General features: G+C 43.5%; 1 protein-coding gene across 1 annotated transcript in view; it reads right to left on the bottom strand.

Annotated features, from left to right (window-relative positions):
• PDCD2L (programmed cell death 2 like) overlaps positions 1 to 13,359 on the bottom strand; it is a 33,956-nt gene extending 20,597 nt beyond the window's left edge. Inside the window, exons 1-5 of the mRNA XM_049863721.1 lie at positions 13,241 to 13,359; positions 12,988 to 13,148; positions 12,780 to 12,840; positions 11,063 to 11,433; positions 9,260 to 9,370 (exon numbers count right to left, since the gene is read on the bottom strand). Coding sequence (XP_049719678.1) covers positions 9,260 to 9,370; positions 11,063 to 11,433; positions 12,780 to 12,840; positions 12,988 to 13,148; positions 13,241 to 13,348 — 812 coding nt within the window. The 5' untranslated portion in view covers positions 13,349 to 13,359. The remainder of the gene's footprint in view (positions 1 to 9,259; positions 9,371 to 11,062; positions 11,434 to 12,779; positions 12,841 to 12,987; positions 13,149 to 13,240) is intronic.
• Between the last annotated feature and the right edge of the window lie 4,220 nt (positions 13,360 to 17,579).

The following is a 17,579-nucleotide window of genomic DNA, read 5'->3' as shown; positions in this document are numbered from 1 at the left end:
ATGCACAACAGAACAAAATACTGCCCAATCCTCCGCCATCCTCACAATCGTTGTTATGCTTGAGCCCCGTTTTTGCCGCTAAGCCAATCCATCTCATTGAGGGTCTTCCTCTCCTTCACTGACCCTCTACTTTACTAAGGATGATGTCCTTCTCCAGGGACTGATCCCTCCTCATAACACGTCCAAATTATGTGAGACGAAGTCTCACCATCCGTGCTTCTAAGGAACATTCTGGCTGTAGTCTTCCAAGACAGATTTGTTCATTCTTCGCCAGTCCGTGGTATATTCAATATTCTTTGCCAACAAATAGAGGTAGAAAACCTAAACAGGCCCATAAAACAAAAGATTGAAGATGTTATCAAAAAACTTCCAACAAAAAAAACATGCAGGACCAGATGGCTTCAGTGGAGAATTTTCCCAAACATTTGGAGAAGAGTTGACACCAATTTTATTCAAACGCTTCCAAAACACAGAAGAGGAACGAATGCTCCCTAACTTATTCAGTGAAGCCAGCATCGCCCAGATACCAAAACCAGGCAAAAACATCACAAAACAAAGAAAATTACAGACCAATATCCCTCATGAATATGTAGATGCAAAAATTTTCAACAAAACTGGAGTGAACAGAATTCAACATAAAAAAATCATATACCACCATCAAATAGGATTCATACCAGGAATGTAAGGGTGGTTCCACAGTAAAAAAAAAAAAATCAATCAATATAATTACCACATAAATAAAACAAAGGAAAAGAATCACATGATCTTATCAATTATGCAAAAAACGGTATTTGATAAAATCCAACACCTTTTCTTGATAAAATAGGACTAGAAGGGAAATTTCTCAATATAATTAAGGGCATACAACTGTCTGTTGGTTTTGCATATATGCCCTTAATTATATTGAGAAATGTTGGCTACATTATTCTCTATGAAGAAAGATTGAGAGCCTTTCCCTTGAGAACAGGAACCAGACATGGATGCCCATTAGAACCACTCTCAATCAATATTGGATTGAAAGTCCTAGTCGGAGCAGTAAGACAAAAAAGACAAATAAAAGGTATCCAAATTGGAAAGGAAGGACTAAAACTATCTCTATTTGCCGATAACATGATCCTATATATACGAAACCCTAAAGGTTCCACAAGAAATCTACTGGATCACACAGAAGAATTCAGCTATGTTGTAGGGTACAAGATCTACACACAAAAATCAGTTGGGTTCCTTTATACTAACAAGGAGTATTCAGAAAAGGAAATCAAGAAAATATCATTTACGATAGCCCCCAAAACGATAGAAAAATACCTACGAAATTAACTTAACCAGGGACATGAAAGACTTATATAAAGAAAACTACAAAACATTACTACAAGAGGCTACAAAAGAGCTACATAAAGCAAAGCATCTTCCATGCTCATAAGCTGGAAGAATGAATATAGTGAAAATGTCAGTACTACCTAAAGCAGTCTACAGATACAAGGCAATTGGATACAGATCCCACTAACATTCTGTACTGAAAGGAAGGAGGCCCTGAATAGCCAAAGCACTACTGAAAAGGAAGAACCCAGTAAGAGGCTTCACACAAAACATTCCATATAGCCACTGTATTCAAAACAGCCTGGTATTGGCTCAAGGATAGACACAAACACCAGCAGAACAGAATTGGGAAGCAAAAAATAAATACACCTACTTATGGACAACTGATTTTCGACAAGAGGTCAAATCCACTCAATGGGGAAGAAACACTCTCTTTAATAAATGGCAGTGCCAAAACTGCATATTCACTTGCAGAAAAATGGAATAGGACCCATACCTCGTACCATACACAAAACTAACTCAAAATAGATACAAGACCTATATGTTAAACTTAAGACTATAAAGTTCCTGGGAGAAAAATATAGAAAGCCTAATTTGTTATAAAAATAGGGTAAAAAACATAACTACAAATGCATGAACAGCAGAAGACAAATCAGATAACTGCGATCTCATAAAAACTAAACATTTACGCTCATCAAAAGACTTTATCAAAAGACAACCTACAGACTGGAAAAAGACCTTCAGAAATAACATAACTAATAAGGGTCTCCCCCACGTGTCTGTCAGTTTGTCGTACTGTGGGGGCTTGTGTGTTGCTGTGATGCTGGAAGCTATGCCACCGGTATTCAGATACCAGCAGGGTCACCCACAGAGCACAGGTTTCAGCTGAGCTTCCAGACTAAGATAGACTAGGAAGAAGGACCTGGCAGTCTACTTCTGAAAAGCATTAGCCAGTGAAAAACTTTTGAATAGCAGTGGAACACTGCCTGATATAGTGCTGGAAGATGAGCCCCCCAGGTTGGAAGGTGCTCAAAAGATGACTGGGGAAGAGCTGCCTCCTCAGAGTAGAGTCGACCTTAATGACATGGATGGAGTAAAGTTTCCGGGACTTTCATCTGCTGATGTGGCACGACTCCAAATGAGAAGAAACAGCTGCAAACATCCATTAATAATCGGAACCTGGAATGTACAAAGTATGAATCCAGGAAAATTGGGAATAGTTAAAAATGAAATGGAATGCATAAACATCGATATCCTAGGCATTAGTGAGCTGAAACTGACTGGTATTGGCCATTTTGAATCGGACAATCATATAGTCTACTATGCCGGGAATGACAACTTGAAGAGGAATGGTGTTGCATTCATCATCAAAAAGAACGTTTCAAGATCTATCCTGAAGTACAACGCTGTCAGTGATAGGATAATACCCATACGCCTACAAGGAAGATCAGTTAATACGACTATTATTCAAATTTATGCACCAACCACTAGGGCCAAAGATGAAGAAATAGAAGGTTTTTATCAGCTGCTCCAGTCTGAAATTGATTGAACATGCAATCAAGATGCATTGATAATTACTGGTGACTTAATGCAAAAGTTGGAAACAAAGAAGAAGGATCAGTAGTTGGAAAATATGGCCTTGGTGACAGAAACAATGGCGGAGATCGAATGACAGAATTTTGCAAGACCAACGAGTTCTTCATTGCGAATACCTTCTTTCACCAACATAAACGGCGACTATACACACGAACCTCGCCAGATGGAACACACAGAATTCAAATTGACTACATCTGTGGAAAGAGACGATGGAAAAGCTCGATATCATCAGTCAGAACAAGGCCAGGGGCCGACTGTGGAACAGACCATCAATTGCTCATATGCAAGTTCAAACTGAAACTGAAGAAAATCAAAGCAAGTCCAGGAGAGCCAAAATATGACCTTGAGTATATCCCACCTGAATTTAGAGACCATCTGAAGAATAGATTTGACGCATTGAACGCTAGTGACGGAAGACCAGACGAGTTGTGGAATGACATCAAGGACATCATCCATGAAGAAAGCAAGAGGTCACTGAAAAGACAGGAAAGAAAGAAAAGACCAAGGTGGATGTTAGAGGAGACTCTGAAACTAGCTCTCAAACGTCGAGCAGCTAAGGCAAAAGGAAGAATTGATGAAGTAAAAGAACTGAACAGAAGATTTCAAAGGGCAGCTCGAGAAGACAAAGTAAAGTACTATAATGACATGCGCAAAGAGCTAGAGATGGAAAACCAAAAGGGAAGAACACGCTTGGCGTTTCTCAAGCTGAAAGAACTGAAGAAAAAATTCAAGCCTCGAATTGCAATAGTGAAGGATTCCATGGGGAAAATATTAAACAATGCAGGAAGCATCAAAAGAAGATGGAAGGAATACACAGAGTCATTATACCAAAAAGAATTAGTCGATATTCAACCATTTCAAGAGATGGCATATGATCAGGAAATGACGGTGCTGAAGGAAGAAGTCCAAGTTGCTCTGAAGGCACTGGCAAAAAACAAGGCTCCAGGAATTGATGGAGTATCAGTTGAGATGTTTCAACAAATAGATGCAGTGCTGGAGGTGTTCACTCGTCTATGCCAAGAGATATGGAAGACAGCTTCCTGGCCAACTGACTGGAAGAGATCCATATTTATCCCTATTCCCAAGGAAGGTGATCCAACCGAATGTGGAAATTATAGAACAATATTGTTAAAATCACACGCAAGCAAAATTTTGCTAAAGATCATTCAAAAACGGGTGCAGCAGTATATTGACAGGGAACTGCCAGAAATTCAGGCCGGTTTCGGAAGAGGACGTGGAACAAGGGATATCATTGCTGATGTCAGATGGATCCTGGCTGAAAGCAGAGAATACCAGAAGGATGTTTACCTGTGTTTTACTGACTGTGCAAAGGCATTCGACTGTGTGGATCATAACAAATTATGGATAACATTGAGAAGAATGGGAATTCCAGAACACTTAATTGTGCTCATGAGGAACTTTTACACAGATCAAGAGGTAGCTGTTCGGACAGAACAAGGGGATACTGATTGGTTTAAAGTCAGGAACGGTGTGCGCCGAAGTTGTAGTCTTTCACCATACCTATTCAATCTGTATGCTGAACAAATAATCCGAGAAGCTGGACTATATGAAGAACGGGGCATCAGGATTGGGGGAAGACTCGTTAACAACCTGCGTTATGCAGATAACACAACCTTGCTTGCTGAAAGTGAAGAGGTCTTGAAGCACTTACTAACGAAGATCAAAGGCCACAGCCTTCAGTATGTATTACACCTCAACATAAAGAAAACAAAAATCCTCACGACTGGACCAATGAGCAACATCATGGTAAATGGAGAAAAGATTGACGTTGTCAAGGATTTCATTTTACTTGGATCCACAATCAACAGCCATGGAAGCAGCAGTCAAGAAATCAAAAGACACATTGCATTGGGCAAATCTGCTGCAAGGGACCTCTTCAAAGTGTTGAAGAACAAAGATGTCACCCTGAAGACTAAGGTGCGCCTGACCCAAGCCATGGTATTTTCATTCACATCATATGCATGTGAAAGCTGGACAATGAATAAGGAAGACCAAAGAAGAGTTGATGCCTTTGAATTGTGGTGTTGGCGAAGACTATTGAATATACCATGGACTGCCAAAAGGACGAACAAATCTGTCTCGGAAGAAGTGCAGCCAGAATGCTCCTTAGAGGCAAGGATGGCAAGACTGTGTCTTACATACTTTGGACAAGTTGTCAGGAGGGATCTGTCCCTGGAGAAAGACATCATGCTTGGCTGAGTACAGGGTCAGGGGAAAAGAGGAAGACCCTCAATGAGGTGGATTGACACAGTGGCTGCAACAATGAGCTCAAGCATAACAACAATTGTAAGGATTGTGCAGGACCAGGCAGTGTTTCGTTCTCCTGTGCACAGGGTCACTGTGAGTCGGAACCGACTCAACGGCACCTAACAACAACAACAACAATAAGGGTCTAATCTCTAAAATATATAGAAAACGTCAACAACTTAGTAACAAAAAGACAAACCCAATTAAAAAATGGGCAAAGGACATGAACAGACACTTCACCAAAAAGGACATTCTAGCAGCCAATAAACACATGAAAAGATCCTCAAGATCATTAACCATTAAAAAAAAAAAAACCCAGTGCCATCGAGTCAGTAAGTGAAAACCATGATGAGATACCATGAAAACCACAATGGCTGAAATGGCATTGATTAAAGAAAAAAAAAAAAAAAGATAACAATAAACCTTAGGGAGGATGTGGAGAGACTGGAACCCTTATCCATTGCTGGTGGGACTGTAGAATGGTACAATTACTATGGAAAACATTACGGTACTTCCTCAAAAAACAGAATTACCTTAGGATCCAACAATTCCACTCACTAGTATATACCCTAGAGACCTAATAGAAGTGACACAAACAGCATAAAGCTGGTTCCTAACAGATGGAGGTCAGACATACCTCTACTCTCCACCTTTTTGTCCATTTCAGACACGAGCTGTCCTCCCCACTTCTTAGCTGACTTCAATAACTCCTTGCATTGGCCATGCAAAACTCACAGACCGTACTCACGATTATGTGGTTTATTAGGGAAGTTATAGGCTACAACTTGGGATCAGGATCAACTTGGAAGGTGATACAACTGAGAAGACAAGATACAGTTGGTCAATCAGCACGGCTTCTAACCAAAACTGCTCTCAGCTTTTTCTCTTGGCCGTGTTAGCCGGAGGCCTTTCTCTTGGCCACTGGACCTCACTGGGTCTTGTCTCTGCTGCTGGGCCTTATCTCTGACACTAGCCCTTCCTGGGTCTCTGCCCTGCTCGGGCAAGTGTCACAGCTCTTTTAGCTCTTCCAACAAGTACCTAGAACATTCCGCTCTTCCAGCAAGCCTCCTCTGTCAGTCAGGACTGCTTCCAACCAAGACAACTCTCTGCTTCTTCTCGGCTGTGCTGGAGGCAGGCCCTTCTCTCGGCCGAGCCAGCCAGCCAGCAGCCCTTCTCTTGGCCATTGGGCCTCACCTCTCCTACTAGGCCTTGTCTCTACTGCTGGGCTTTCCCAGGCCTCTGCCCTGCCCATGCAAGTGATACAGCTCTTTTAGCTCCACTGACAAGTGCCCAGGGGCACACCACTCTGACAGCAATCCTCCCACCTGTAGGTGCTCAGCTCTCTCTCCTTGTGGGCCAGCAAGCCCACTGCAGTTGTCTCTCTCTTTCTGTGGGCCAGCAAGCCCATCACACCATCTCACACCAGTCTCCTGGTTCCCACTGTTTGTACTGCTGCTGCCATTTCTCTGCTGCTGGGCTCTGCTATGTTTGCTGCCGCTTCTCACTGTCTTCAGTGTTATACCTCTCTCTTCTGGATCTAGGAGGTTCTCAGCCAGGGGCCCGGGTCCAAAGAATCCACCCTACTCCAAACTCTTCTTGATGGTACTGAGGTTCCCCTCAACCTCTGTGGGATTGGGCCTCATATTCAATTTCAATGCATGGCTCTCGAAGCTGGGGCCACAAGCCTACGAATCCCTGCAAGTCCACTGAATCCTTATTGGTGAGTTTTATGTACCCTGTTTGCATAGGAATCGACCAATCCCTTGTAAGACTGTGGCCCAGCCAATCATCTGAGGCAAAACTATAAACGCAAGGCCAGAAAGGCCATGCATAAGAGAAACCCACTGCAGTACAACCCCCAAGCCTATAGCTGGTACCCACTGACCTAGCCCCAGGTGGCTAGGGATGATAGAAGGTTATGTGGACAGTCAGGGTCTGAACTGGCCAGGGAAGGAAAACTAAGATTTCTAAACAATGCAGTTGGCATGTGGAGCAGGTTTGGGTATCCACCACACAATCTGGCATCAGAGGTGGGTGATCTTAGTCTTCCTGGACTGGTTTGTGCAGTTGGTGCCATGAGGACAGGATTGCTCATTCCAGCTCCGCACCACCCTGCTCCTGCCCCAGCACACGGTGACTCAGCCCTTCAGGAGCAGCGGCTCACTGGGGGCACTGATTCTCATGGGTGAAGAAGTTCACCCCAGAGGGTGGTCTCCAGCTGAGAACTGCTGCCTTTAACGTGCCACATGCTTAGACAGTGTTTGCTAAGGCTGAAAATTCTGCTGAAAGTATCATGATTTGGACATGTTTTCATGAGGACACGCATGCTATGAGATTTCTAGCTGACACACCTAATTAAAACGGGGGAAACAAAATGAATTGGATTTTCACCAATTTATTTAGGTGTCATCTAGGATGCAGAAATCAGGGCTTAATCATGTTCATAAAATCTGGCTTTGTACCAGTTAGTAAAAACTAGTCAAATAATACACACTGAGAACTTTTAAACTTTGGACCTTTGATTTACAATTTCACTTCTGGAACTAGATCATGGGAAAATCATAACAAATTCTAAGATTTATGGAGAGCATGCGTAATGCAGCATCCTTGCTGTTGTGTGCCATCGGGTCAATTCCAACTCACAGTGACCCCATGTGACAGAGTAAAACAGCTCTATAGGGCTGCCTAGGCTGTAATATTCATGGGAACAGATTGCCAGGAGTTTTCTCCTGAGGAGCCATTAGCAGGCTTGTACTACCAACCTTTCAGTTAGTAGCAGAGCGCTTAACCATTGTGCCACAAGGGCTCGTTAATGTAGCATTAAAACTGCAAAACTGAAACAAATTAGATGGGAGCAATTAAATACATAATGATACATTCATAAGCAAATCAAACAACAAGTAAATTAACTGCAATAAAGAGCAATCAATATAATCCCTAATATAAAGAGTTCCTAAAAGTTGAAATAAGAATCTAGAACTTGTGGAAAAATGGGTAAAGCATATGAATAAATAGAAATGGTTTTTAAACATAGGAAAAGATGCTTGTAAGAAAAAAGTAAAGTAAAATTATACGAAGATGTTCCTTTTCACCTTGAACGAGCACAAATACAAAAGTATGAAACCCACGCTATTAACAAGGCTGTGGGAAAAGAGGCACTCACTCATCGACAGTAGGGATTAAAGTTGGTACAACCCCTAAGGGGGTCAATCTGATGCTATCAATCAAAATTACAATCGCATATATCCTTTATTCTGACTATACCATTTCAGGACCATATCCTACAGATGCAGCGGCACACATGAAAGAGGTTCAAGATTATCCATCAGCATTATTTGTAATTGCAGAAGTTTGGAAATGACCTTAAATGTCCATTAACAGGGAAATGCGTTAAACAGATGACACACACACATGCACAAGAGATATAATACTAGAAAGCTCTCGATGTATTGAAAAGATACAGTACTCTAAGATACAGTGTGGAGTTTAAAAAGAAGAATACAGAGTGTGTCTAGAATCTTCCTTTTGTGTAAAAAAGCGGGGAGTAAGTAGATACAACCATATTTGCTGGTACATGCATAAAACACCTCCGAAAAGACGTATGAAACTGGGAACAGTGGTTACCTGAGCAGAGGGAGGACAGCTGGGGTAGAATACTTCGTTATATTTATACGTATACATACATACACATAAACATATTTTACATTTTTGAACCTCAAGAATTTATTACCTATTCGAAATTCAAGTTTTAAAAAAAGCAGAAAAAAAGAAAATTTTTCAAAGAAATTTGAGTATAAAAAAATTCTCAATACGAATGAATACTTAGTGAAAAGCAAAAAATTATACTGTATGATTCCCAATTATGCTCTTTAAAAACATACATACCTACACACCCACATGCATGTAAACGCACAAAAAATACGTGAAGTTAATACACTAAGTTCTTCACGGTAGTTTTTCCCTTGGTTGTGGGAATGTTGCTTTTCTCGTTATATTTTCCTCATTTAGTGTTTTCCCAGCTAAAGGGTACTGCTTGCACACTCAGGAAATGGAATAAAAGAAAACATGCCTCCTTTACCTCAAAATCTGTTCCTGGCAAGCTGCAATTCTCTTCATGAATTTGTAAAACATCTTATCGCCACTTTTAATTACGGTCTTCTCATATTTCTCATCACCATCACTAGGAAGACTGAGGGAAGCAGAAAACCTTCTGTTTATATCCAAGAATTACAGTATTCAGAAGAGTAAACAAGACATCTTTGTTAGGAAAAAAATGATCAAAGTCATGCCCACACACAAGTTAAACCTGAGAAAAATTTAATAGCTTGTAAGGGAAAACGGCAGCTTCCTACCCAACCCTTCTCCCAAGCCCTGCTCCCCAGCCGTTTTCAATGCTGGGGTAATTATGTGCAATTTAAAAAGTCATTACACCAAATGTTTTTTCTCTCTCCATTATACATTATTTTCAAACACCAACACATCTTCATGCACTCTCTGTTAACATTACTCTAAAAAAGACTGCAAATGAAACAACCCTGGTAAAGAGCCAGGTAATCTCTCCAAATATCTTGTTATAATGCTATCGTGGGTAGTCCTCAACCCACAGCATATTCCAGTTACAACAAACCACGCTGATGGCTGTCCATTTTTTTTTTTTTTTTAAACATCTTATCCTTAGTAATATGTACCACATACAATGTTGCAGCACGTGACCTGCTGAGGTCATTCTCACATGTTCACTCACAGATACTCGATTTTATGATTTGCTGTTCAAAACACTGTTGTATAGGTGTAGTTTTCTAAACTAAATCAGGGGCTTCAGTTGCTTGAAAACATGGACCCCAATGCTGATTACTTGGCTAAAGCCGATAGGCACATTCAGGATGCAGTGAGATGTTACTGCAAAATACATGAAGAAAAAAAGCAAAGGACCATATGACAACCCTCGCTAACTTTCTGACTAGAAACGCCATTCCCATTCCCAGAGATAATCCAGATGATCCAGAACCTTCCACAAGTGGAGCTATTGCCACAACTGACAAAATGACAACATCCTCCAACTGTTCTTCACCATTGGAGTAAATTTAAGATTTGTATATTTTTTTATGTATGTATGTATTAAAATACATTTGCAAGTTTATATGTTTCCAACCCCCAAAGACAAATATAGATCAAATTTATAAAGACACTAACAATAAAAGGCAGTAACGATGAAAACTAAAAAAAAAGAGAGGTATTCAACTTAGGATGGAGTTGCTGTAACAGAACCCCGTTCTAAATCAGGGACCACCAGTACCGTAAGAGTAAAAATGACCACCCTTCCTTCTTACCAGTACTTTGGTTTATAAAGGCTTTCAAGGCCTATTCTCCCTTTTCACTCTCAGAACCATCTGATGAGGTAAACAACAAAGACACCATTATTACTCCCATCTGAGAAGTGAGGCTCTGGGAGAGTCGATGTTAGCCTGACCTCAAGCCTGGACTGCCAGGTCATGGGCCAGTCTCAAAGCACAGCCAAGAGTGGCATTTTCCTAACTCACCAGTTTCTGCTACAAAAACACTTATAAAAAGAAAATAAAAGGAGCTAATAAATGTATCTTCTATAGCCATTTAGCATCCCTGACTTCCCCATCTGTTCATCTTCTTCAGGGCACTATAAATAGAGGAAAATACTTCCAAGCTCACTCAAGGGGGGCTGATAAGGAGTTCCCCTTTTCTCTCTCTCCTTGCTCATCCAAGAGAAGTGAAGCAGAATGCTTCCCCCGGCCCCAACAAGTCCTGCCTGAAAAAGATTCACCGCATACTGGGGTAAAACCAAAGGGTACCTACTGGGGTAGATTTCTGCCCACGTCATCCCTCAGCCTCAGTGACACATTCTCACCTTTGTGAAAGCAACTGTTCCATGTCAATTCCTTCTCTCTGCTGATACTCCCTCAGGAGGCTGTGGGCATGATCTAGGTTGACAAAGTCCCCGTAATCATCCTCATCCACGACACTGATGTAGTAGGGCAGGAACTGTGGCACCTCATGTAAGGGCAGCTGTTCCCCAGGAGGTGTGGGATGAGCAGCAACCGGGACAGCATCCTGCAGGCTGAGGTCTCGGAGCTGAGCTGACCAGTCTATGTGTTTGGCACTGTTAGAGCTGTTTCCAAAATCCGAAACAACCTGTGGTGGAGGCACCTCCTCACCATCATTTCCCCAGTCATCTGCACCGTCACACCAGTCCTCAGTTGCGAGGCTATCTTCCTGTTTCTGGGAGAACATCCAATGAATGAGGGCCAAGCACACTTGAATAATTTCATTTATTCCCTTGGCCTCAGCCACTCATCCCTTCACCTTCCTCAGGGAGCCTTCACACCACCAGCCCCTTCTCCTCTGGCATACTCTGATTCACCATCCTGGACCCCATCTATTCAAAAGCATGCAGAGGTGACTTAAATACTTGTCTTTCCTTTTCAGGGGCAGTGTGGCGGATGTAGTAATGTGGTTTCTTCAACCAACCATCTATTCCAAACTCCTCTTGTATTTCATGTATTGCAGAGGCTGGAAGGGAAGAGCTACTTGTCCCAGACTCTTTAGCAGCCAGGGTTCCAGACACAATCAGGGGCATGCCAATCAGGTCCACTAGAGGAAGACAAACTTGGGGCAGAGTGAAGTGGGGAGACAGGCCATGAAGCAAAAGGCAGCCAGTCTGTGGGTACAGACAGAGCCAACGGTCCTGTCAAGAGCAGCTCCCAGTTCACTAGACCACACCTAAGCTTCCTAACTGCAGGAGAGGTAGCATTACAGCTCCCTGACAGGCTAGTTCCGGGGTGTGGTTCCGGAGGTCACACCTGGAGTTGCCTCCTCCAGCCGATTCAATAAGTTAGTAAAAATCTAACTTCCTGTATTTTTTTTTTGTTTTCTGTATTGAATCTCTCTTAGCTTTTAAAGGAGTCAAAATGTTTTTCTATTATCTGCAACTGAATCGTGACACTTACAGGCAGACACCACCATCTTCATCTTTTTATTTTTAGTATTGCTAGTACTATGCCTGGCACCATGGTAAGAACTATTGATATGTATACACATACGTGTGTGTATATAGATATATACGTATATGCGTGCATATAAACATTTACATGCAGAGGGAGGTTGAATTTTGTTTAGTAGCTACCAACTTGCCTGACTTTTCAATCAATAAGTTCAAATTTCATTTCATTAAACGTTTGTTATATACACACACATCATAACAAGCATATTACAAATACATACGTAGTACCTTTCTCCAAGCAGAAAAAAAACAGTAAACAAACTATGTATTTCAGTGTAAATTAAAAGCAATAACTCACAAAATCTTCAGAAAATAAAAGAGCACAAACCATTCTAATGTATTCCAAAGAACCAATCAAAACCCACTGCCGTCGAGGAGACCCTATAGAACTGAGTAGAACTGCCTCACTGGGATTCCAAAGCTGTAATCTTTTTGGAAACTGACTGCCACATCTTTCTCTCGTCTTCAAAGAGCACACTTAAAAGAAATTTATGTCTTAAACGAAATTCCAGAAAATATCCTCAATATACAGCAAAACATAACACGCTAATCACGACCGCCTTACCTGAGCGTCCTGCGCCTCTTTCTCCCATATCTGCAGGCACTCCGAGCGGAACACCTTCCAGCTTCGGGGGACAACAGTCCGCTGTGAGGACTGCACCCCCAACACGCAGCCCTCCGCCCCACTCGCCCGGGTGCACCGCCTCCCGCTCCCGCCCGTTGAGAGCACCATCGCAGGACCCCGCAGAGCCCCCTGGGAGTTCCACGCCTACCTGCCGCCGCCGTCGCAATCGGGGCGGACGCAGGCGAACACGTGCAGCAGCCGATGGAACGGGGAACCTTCCAGCGGGCAGTACACTTGCACTGCCAGGGCGAGCAGCTGTCCGCAGCGCCCGCACACCGGCCGCGGAGCTGCCACGGTTGGCGGGGCGTCCTGAGGGTGGGGGGAGCGCTCAGACCCAGGCCCTGCCCCGGGGCTTCGTCCACTCCCTCCCCTCGAGCCCCTCACCAGCACCCCACACTCACCGGGACACCGCCCAGCTTGCTAGTGGTCCAGGCAGCCGGTCCCGAGGGGCAGCCGTGCACTGCCGCGTCTCGAAGACCGAGTAGCACCGGCTTTCGCACGGCCGCCATGACAACAGGGCGCCCACGTGGAAAGGCGAACTACGGCAGCCGAGGGGCGCCTCTACGCGCACGCGCACCGCCTGCCCTGGCACCTGCCGGTCGCCTTGGGATCCCGTCCCGCTATGCTGAGGCGTGGTTATAAGGCTCTCGAGCTGGGTCGGGGTGCTTCCTGTGCTCTGCGAGGCGACTGCTCAGGGCGGAGCCTCAAAATCTCGGAGTCGTAGACACTATGTGCCTCTTCATGTTATGGGGGGGGCAGTGGTAGAGTTCTCGCTTTCCATGCAGAGACCCGGTTCGATTGCCGGCCAGTGCACCTCGTGGACAACCGCCACCGCGTGTCAGTGGAGGCTTGTGCGTTGCTGTGATGCTGAAGCTTCCAGGTTAAGAGGGACTAGGAAGAAAGGCCTGACGATCTACTAAAAATCAGCCAGTGAAAACCCTACGGATCACAGTGGTCCGATTGATCGTGTGTGTGTGTGTGTGTGTGTGTGTGTGTGTGTGTGTGTGTGTGTGTTCACCATGAATCGGGATAGTTAGAGAGCAGCTAACAATGTTTTGCGATGGAAAGGACACACCGTCTACTATGAAGTAGTTTTACCAGAAAAGTTTTACCTGAAATGAAAACTTAGGAATCATTTAGGATGGCATTTTTTTGTTTGTTTAGGGGGGAAAAAAAGTCCTTTTAGATATACACCAAAATGTTTACAGATGAGGCTGCTTATGTACAACCAAATACCTCGTAGAATTTGGTTCCTTGCTTTGGAGGTTCAGGGTCATGGTTTCATAGGACACCCCAGTTAATTGGCCTAATATAACATGCTTCTATTCTAGTTTGGGAAACTCTGGTGGCATAGTGGTTAAGTGCTACGGCTGCTAACCAAAGGGTCAGCAGCATTTCAAATCCGCCAGGCGCTCCTTAGAAACACTATGGGACAGTTCTACTCTGTCCTGTAGGGTCGCTATGAGTCGGAATCCACTCGACAGCACTGGGTTTGGTTTTGGTTTGGTTCTAGTTTGTTGCATAGTGCCTGGGGTCTTAAAAGCTTGCAAGCGGCCATCCAAGGCACAACAGTTGGTCTCTATTCACCTGGAGCAATAGAGGAAGAAGGAAAGCAAGGAATAGGAGGAGGATATGGAATGCGTGACTAACTGCCTCCATGAACAACTCCCTCCTTTGCCATGAGACCAGAAGAACTGGATGATGCCCGTCTACCATTACTGAACATTTTGGCCAAAGATTCCATAGGAAAAAGATTCCATAGAAGAATTCTGACCAAAAGGGGAAAAATGTAGACCAGAATTCGAAATTCTCCAGAGCTGGTGAAAAACGTAGAACAAAATTCTAACTCACAAAAAAAGACCAGACTTACTGGTCTGACAGAGACTGCAGAAACCCCTGGAGTATGCGCCCAGACACCCTTTAGCTCGTTATTGAAGTCACTCCAGAGATTTACTCTTCAGCCAAAGATTCACCCATCACCACTCACTGCCGTTGAGTTGATTCTGACTCATAGCAACCCTACAGGACAGAGCAGAACTGCCCCACAGGGTTCCCAAGGAGCACCTGGCGGATTCGAACTGCCGACCTTTTGGTTAGCAGCCAAACTCTTAACCACTACACCACCAGGGTTTCCCAGCCGAAGATTAGACAGGCCCATAAAACAAAATAAGGTTAAATGGACACACCAGCCCAGGGGCAGGGACGAGAAGGCAGAAGGGGACAGGAAAGCTGGTAACTGGTAACCCAAGGTCAGGAAGGGGAGAGTGTTGACATGTCCTGGGGTTGGCAACCAATATCACAAAACAATATGTGTATTAATTGTTGGAAGAGAAACTAATCCACTTGTGAACCTTCATCTAAAATACAATAATAATTTAAAATTCTCATGGACTCCAGACTTTCTGGAGTCATGGAGGCTGGATGAACCCCTGAAATTACTGCTGTAAGATAACCTTTAAAATTTGAATCACAAATATCCCCTGAAGTCACCTTAAAACTGAACAATAGTTTAGCCTAACTAGTAAAAAAGGCCTGCCATGAACATTATGCTCTTTTAAGAACTATCCGTATGAGATGGAAACCCTGGTGGCGTAGTGGTTAAGTGTGACGGCTGCTAACCAAAAGGTCAGCTGTTTGAATCCACCAGGTGCTCCTTGGAAACTCTACGGGGTAGTCCTACTCTGTCCTATAGGGTCGCTATGAGTTGGAATTGACTCAACGGCGGTGGGTTTGGGTTTGGTTTTTGGTTTCTGTATGAGATCAAATTGACAACAAAAGATTAGATAGGAAGCTTAGGGGCAGAGTTTATGTTAGTAGGGGAGGAACAACTCAAAAGAAGGATGAGCATGGTCGCACGATTCGAAGAAATGTAATCGATGTCACTAAACAGTACAGGTGGAAACTGTTGAGTTGGTGTATGTTTTGTTGTGTCTATTCTCAACAACCAAAAAATAAAATATATTAAAAAAATTTTACATATTAAATATATTGGGGATTTGCTTCAACATAATTGGGAGGGGGTTATAAATGAAATAAGACGGACCATGAGTTGATCAGTGTTGAAGTTGGGCGACAGGCACTTGGGGGAGGAGGGTTCATTATGCCATTTGCCTTTTATACATAGGAATTATTCCATAATAAGCTTTGTAAAATGCCTGTGGCGGCACAACATGGATGAATCTCGAAAGCATCATGTTAGGTGAAAGAAGTCAGAGACAAAAGGCTACATTCTAGAAAAGGCAAAGCTTTAGGGGCCATTATGGATTGAACTGTGTCCCCCCAAAATACCTGCCAACTTGGCTAGGTCATGATTTCCAGTATTGTATGACTGTCTACCATTTTGTCATCTGATGTGATTTACCTATGTGTTGTAAATCCTATCACTATGATGTAATGAGATGGATTAAAACCTAAAAAAACCAGAGATGGATTAGTGGCAGTCATATTGATGAGATCTACAAGATTAGGTAGTGTCTTAAGCCAATCTCTTTTGAGTTATAAAAGAGAGAAGCAGAGAGACAGGGGGGACCTCATACCAAAAAGAAAGCAGCACTGGGAGCAGAGCGCATCCTTTGGACCTGAGATTCCTGTGCTGAGAAGCTCCTAGACCAAGGGAAGACTGATGACAAGGACATTCCTCCAGAGCTGACAGAGAAGGAAAGTCTTCCCCTGGAGCCATCACCCTGAATTCAGACTTCTAGCCTCCTGGACTGTGACAAAAATAAACTTATGTTTGTTAAAGCCACCCACTTGTGGTATTTCTGTTATACAGCGCTAGATTACTCAGATAGGGGTAGAAATCAGATCAATGGCTGTCAGGGGTTGGGCTCGGGATTGACTGCAAAGGTGTACCAGAGACTTTTGGAGGTGACGAAAATGCAGCATATCTCGATTGTGTTGGTGACGTAACTGTATATATTTGCCAAAACCCACCAAAGAAGGGTGAATTTTACTGTATGTAAATCATATCTCAGTAAACCTGAGTTTTAAAAAATGCATGTTACTGATGTACTGTTTCAGGCTACATACCGCGGTGTACCAAGGAAATATATGTCTTCAAGGACCTACAACCCAAAGAAAAGATTATGTGCTTCGTAATGCTTGGCTCTAGCGCCATCAAAGACCTGCAGATGAAACCAGTTTACTGCTGGTTTGTGGCTTTGTCAAACTGGTATCTTTAAAAGGCACTGTGTAAGCAGCCATCTAAGATGCATCAATCGGTCTCAACCCACCTGGATCAAAGGAGAATGAAGAACACCATGGTCACACAATACAATACCTATGAGACCAAGAGACAGAAGGGGCCACATGAACCAGAGACTTACATCATCCTGAGACCAGAAGAACTAGATGGTGCCTGGCCACAACCGATGACTGCCCTGACAGGGAACACAACAGAGAACCCCTGAGGGAGCAGGAGATCAGTGGGATGCAGACCCCAAATTCTCATAAAAAGACCAGACTTAATGGTCTGAGACTAGAGGAATCCCGGTGGTCATGGTCCCCAAGCCTTCTGTTGGCCCAGGACAGGAACCATCCCCGAAGACAACTCATCAGACATGGAAGGGACTGGACAATGGGTTGGAGAGAGATGCTGATGAAGAGTGAGCTACTTTTATCAGGTGTGAGACTGTGTTGGCATCTCCTGTCTGGAGGGGAGATAGGAGGGTAGAGAGGGTTAGAAACTGGCAAAATTGTCACGAAAGGAGAGACTGGAAGGAGGGAGCGGGCTGACTCATT

The sequence above is a fragment of the Elephas maximus genome, chromosome 21 (assembly GCF_024166365.1).
Source record: "Elephas maximus indicus isolate mEleMax1 chromosome 21, mEleMax1 primary haplotype, whole genome shotgun sequence".
NCBI classification, from domain to species: Eukaryota; Metazoa; Chordata; class Mammalia; order Proboscidea; family Elephantidae; genus Elephas; species Elephas maximus.
Note: the sequence above shows the minus strand (reverse complement) of the source record. Positions and strands in the feature narration are given on the sequence as shown.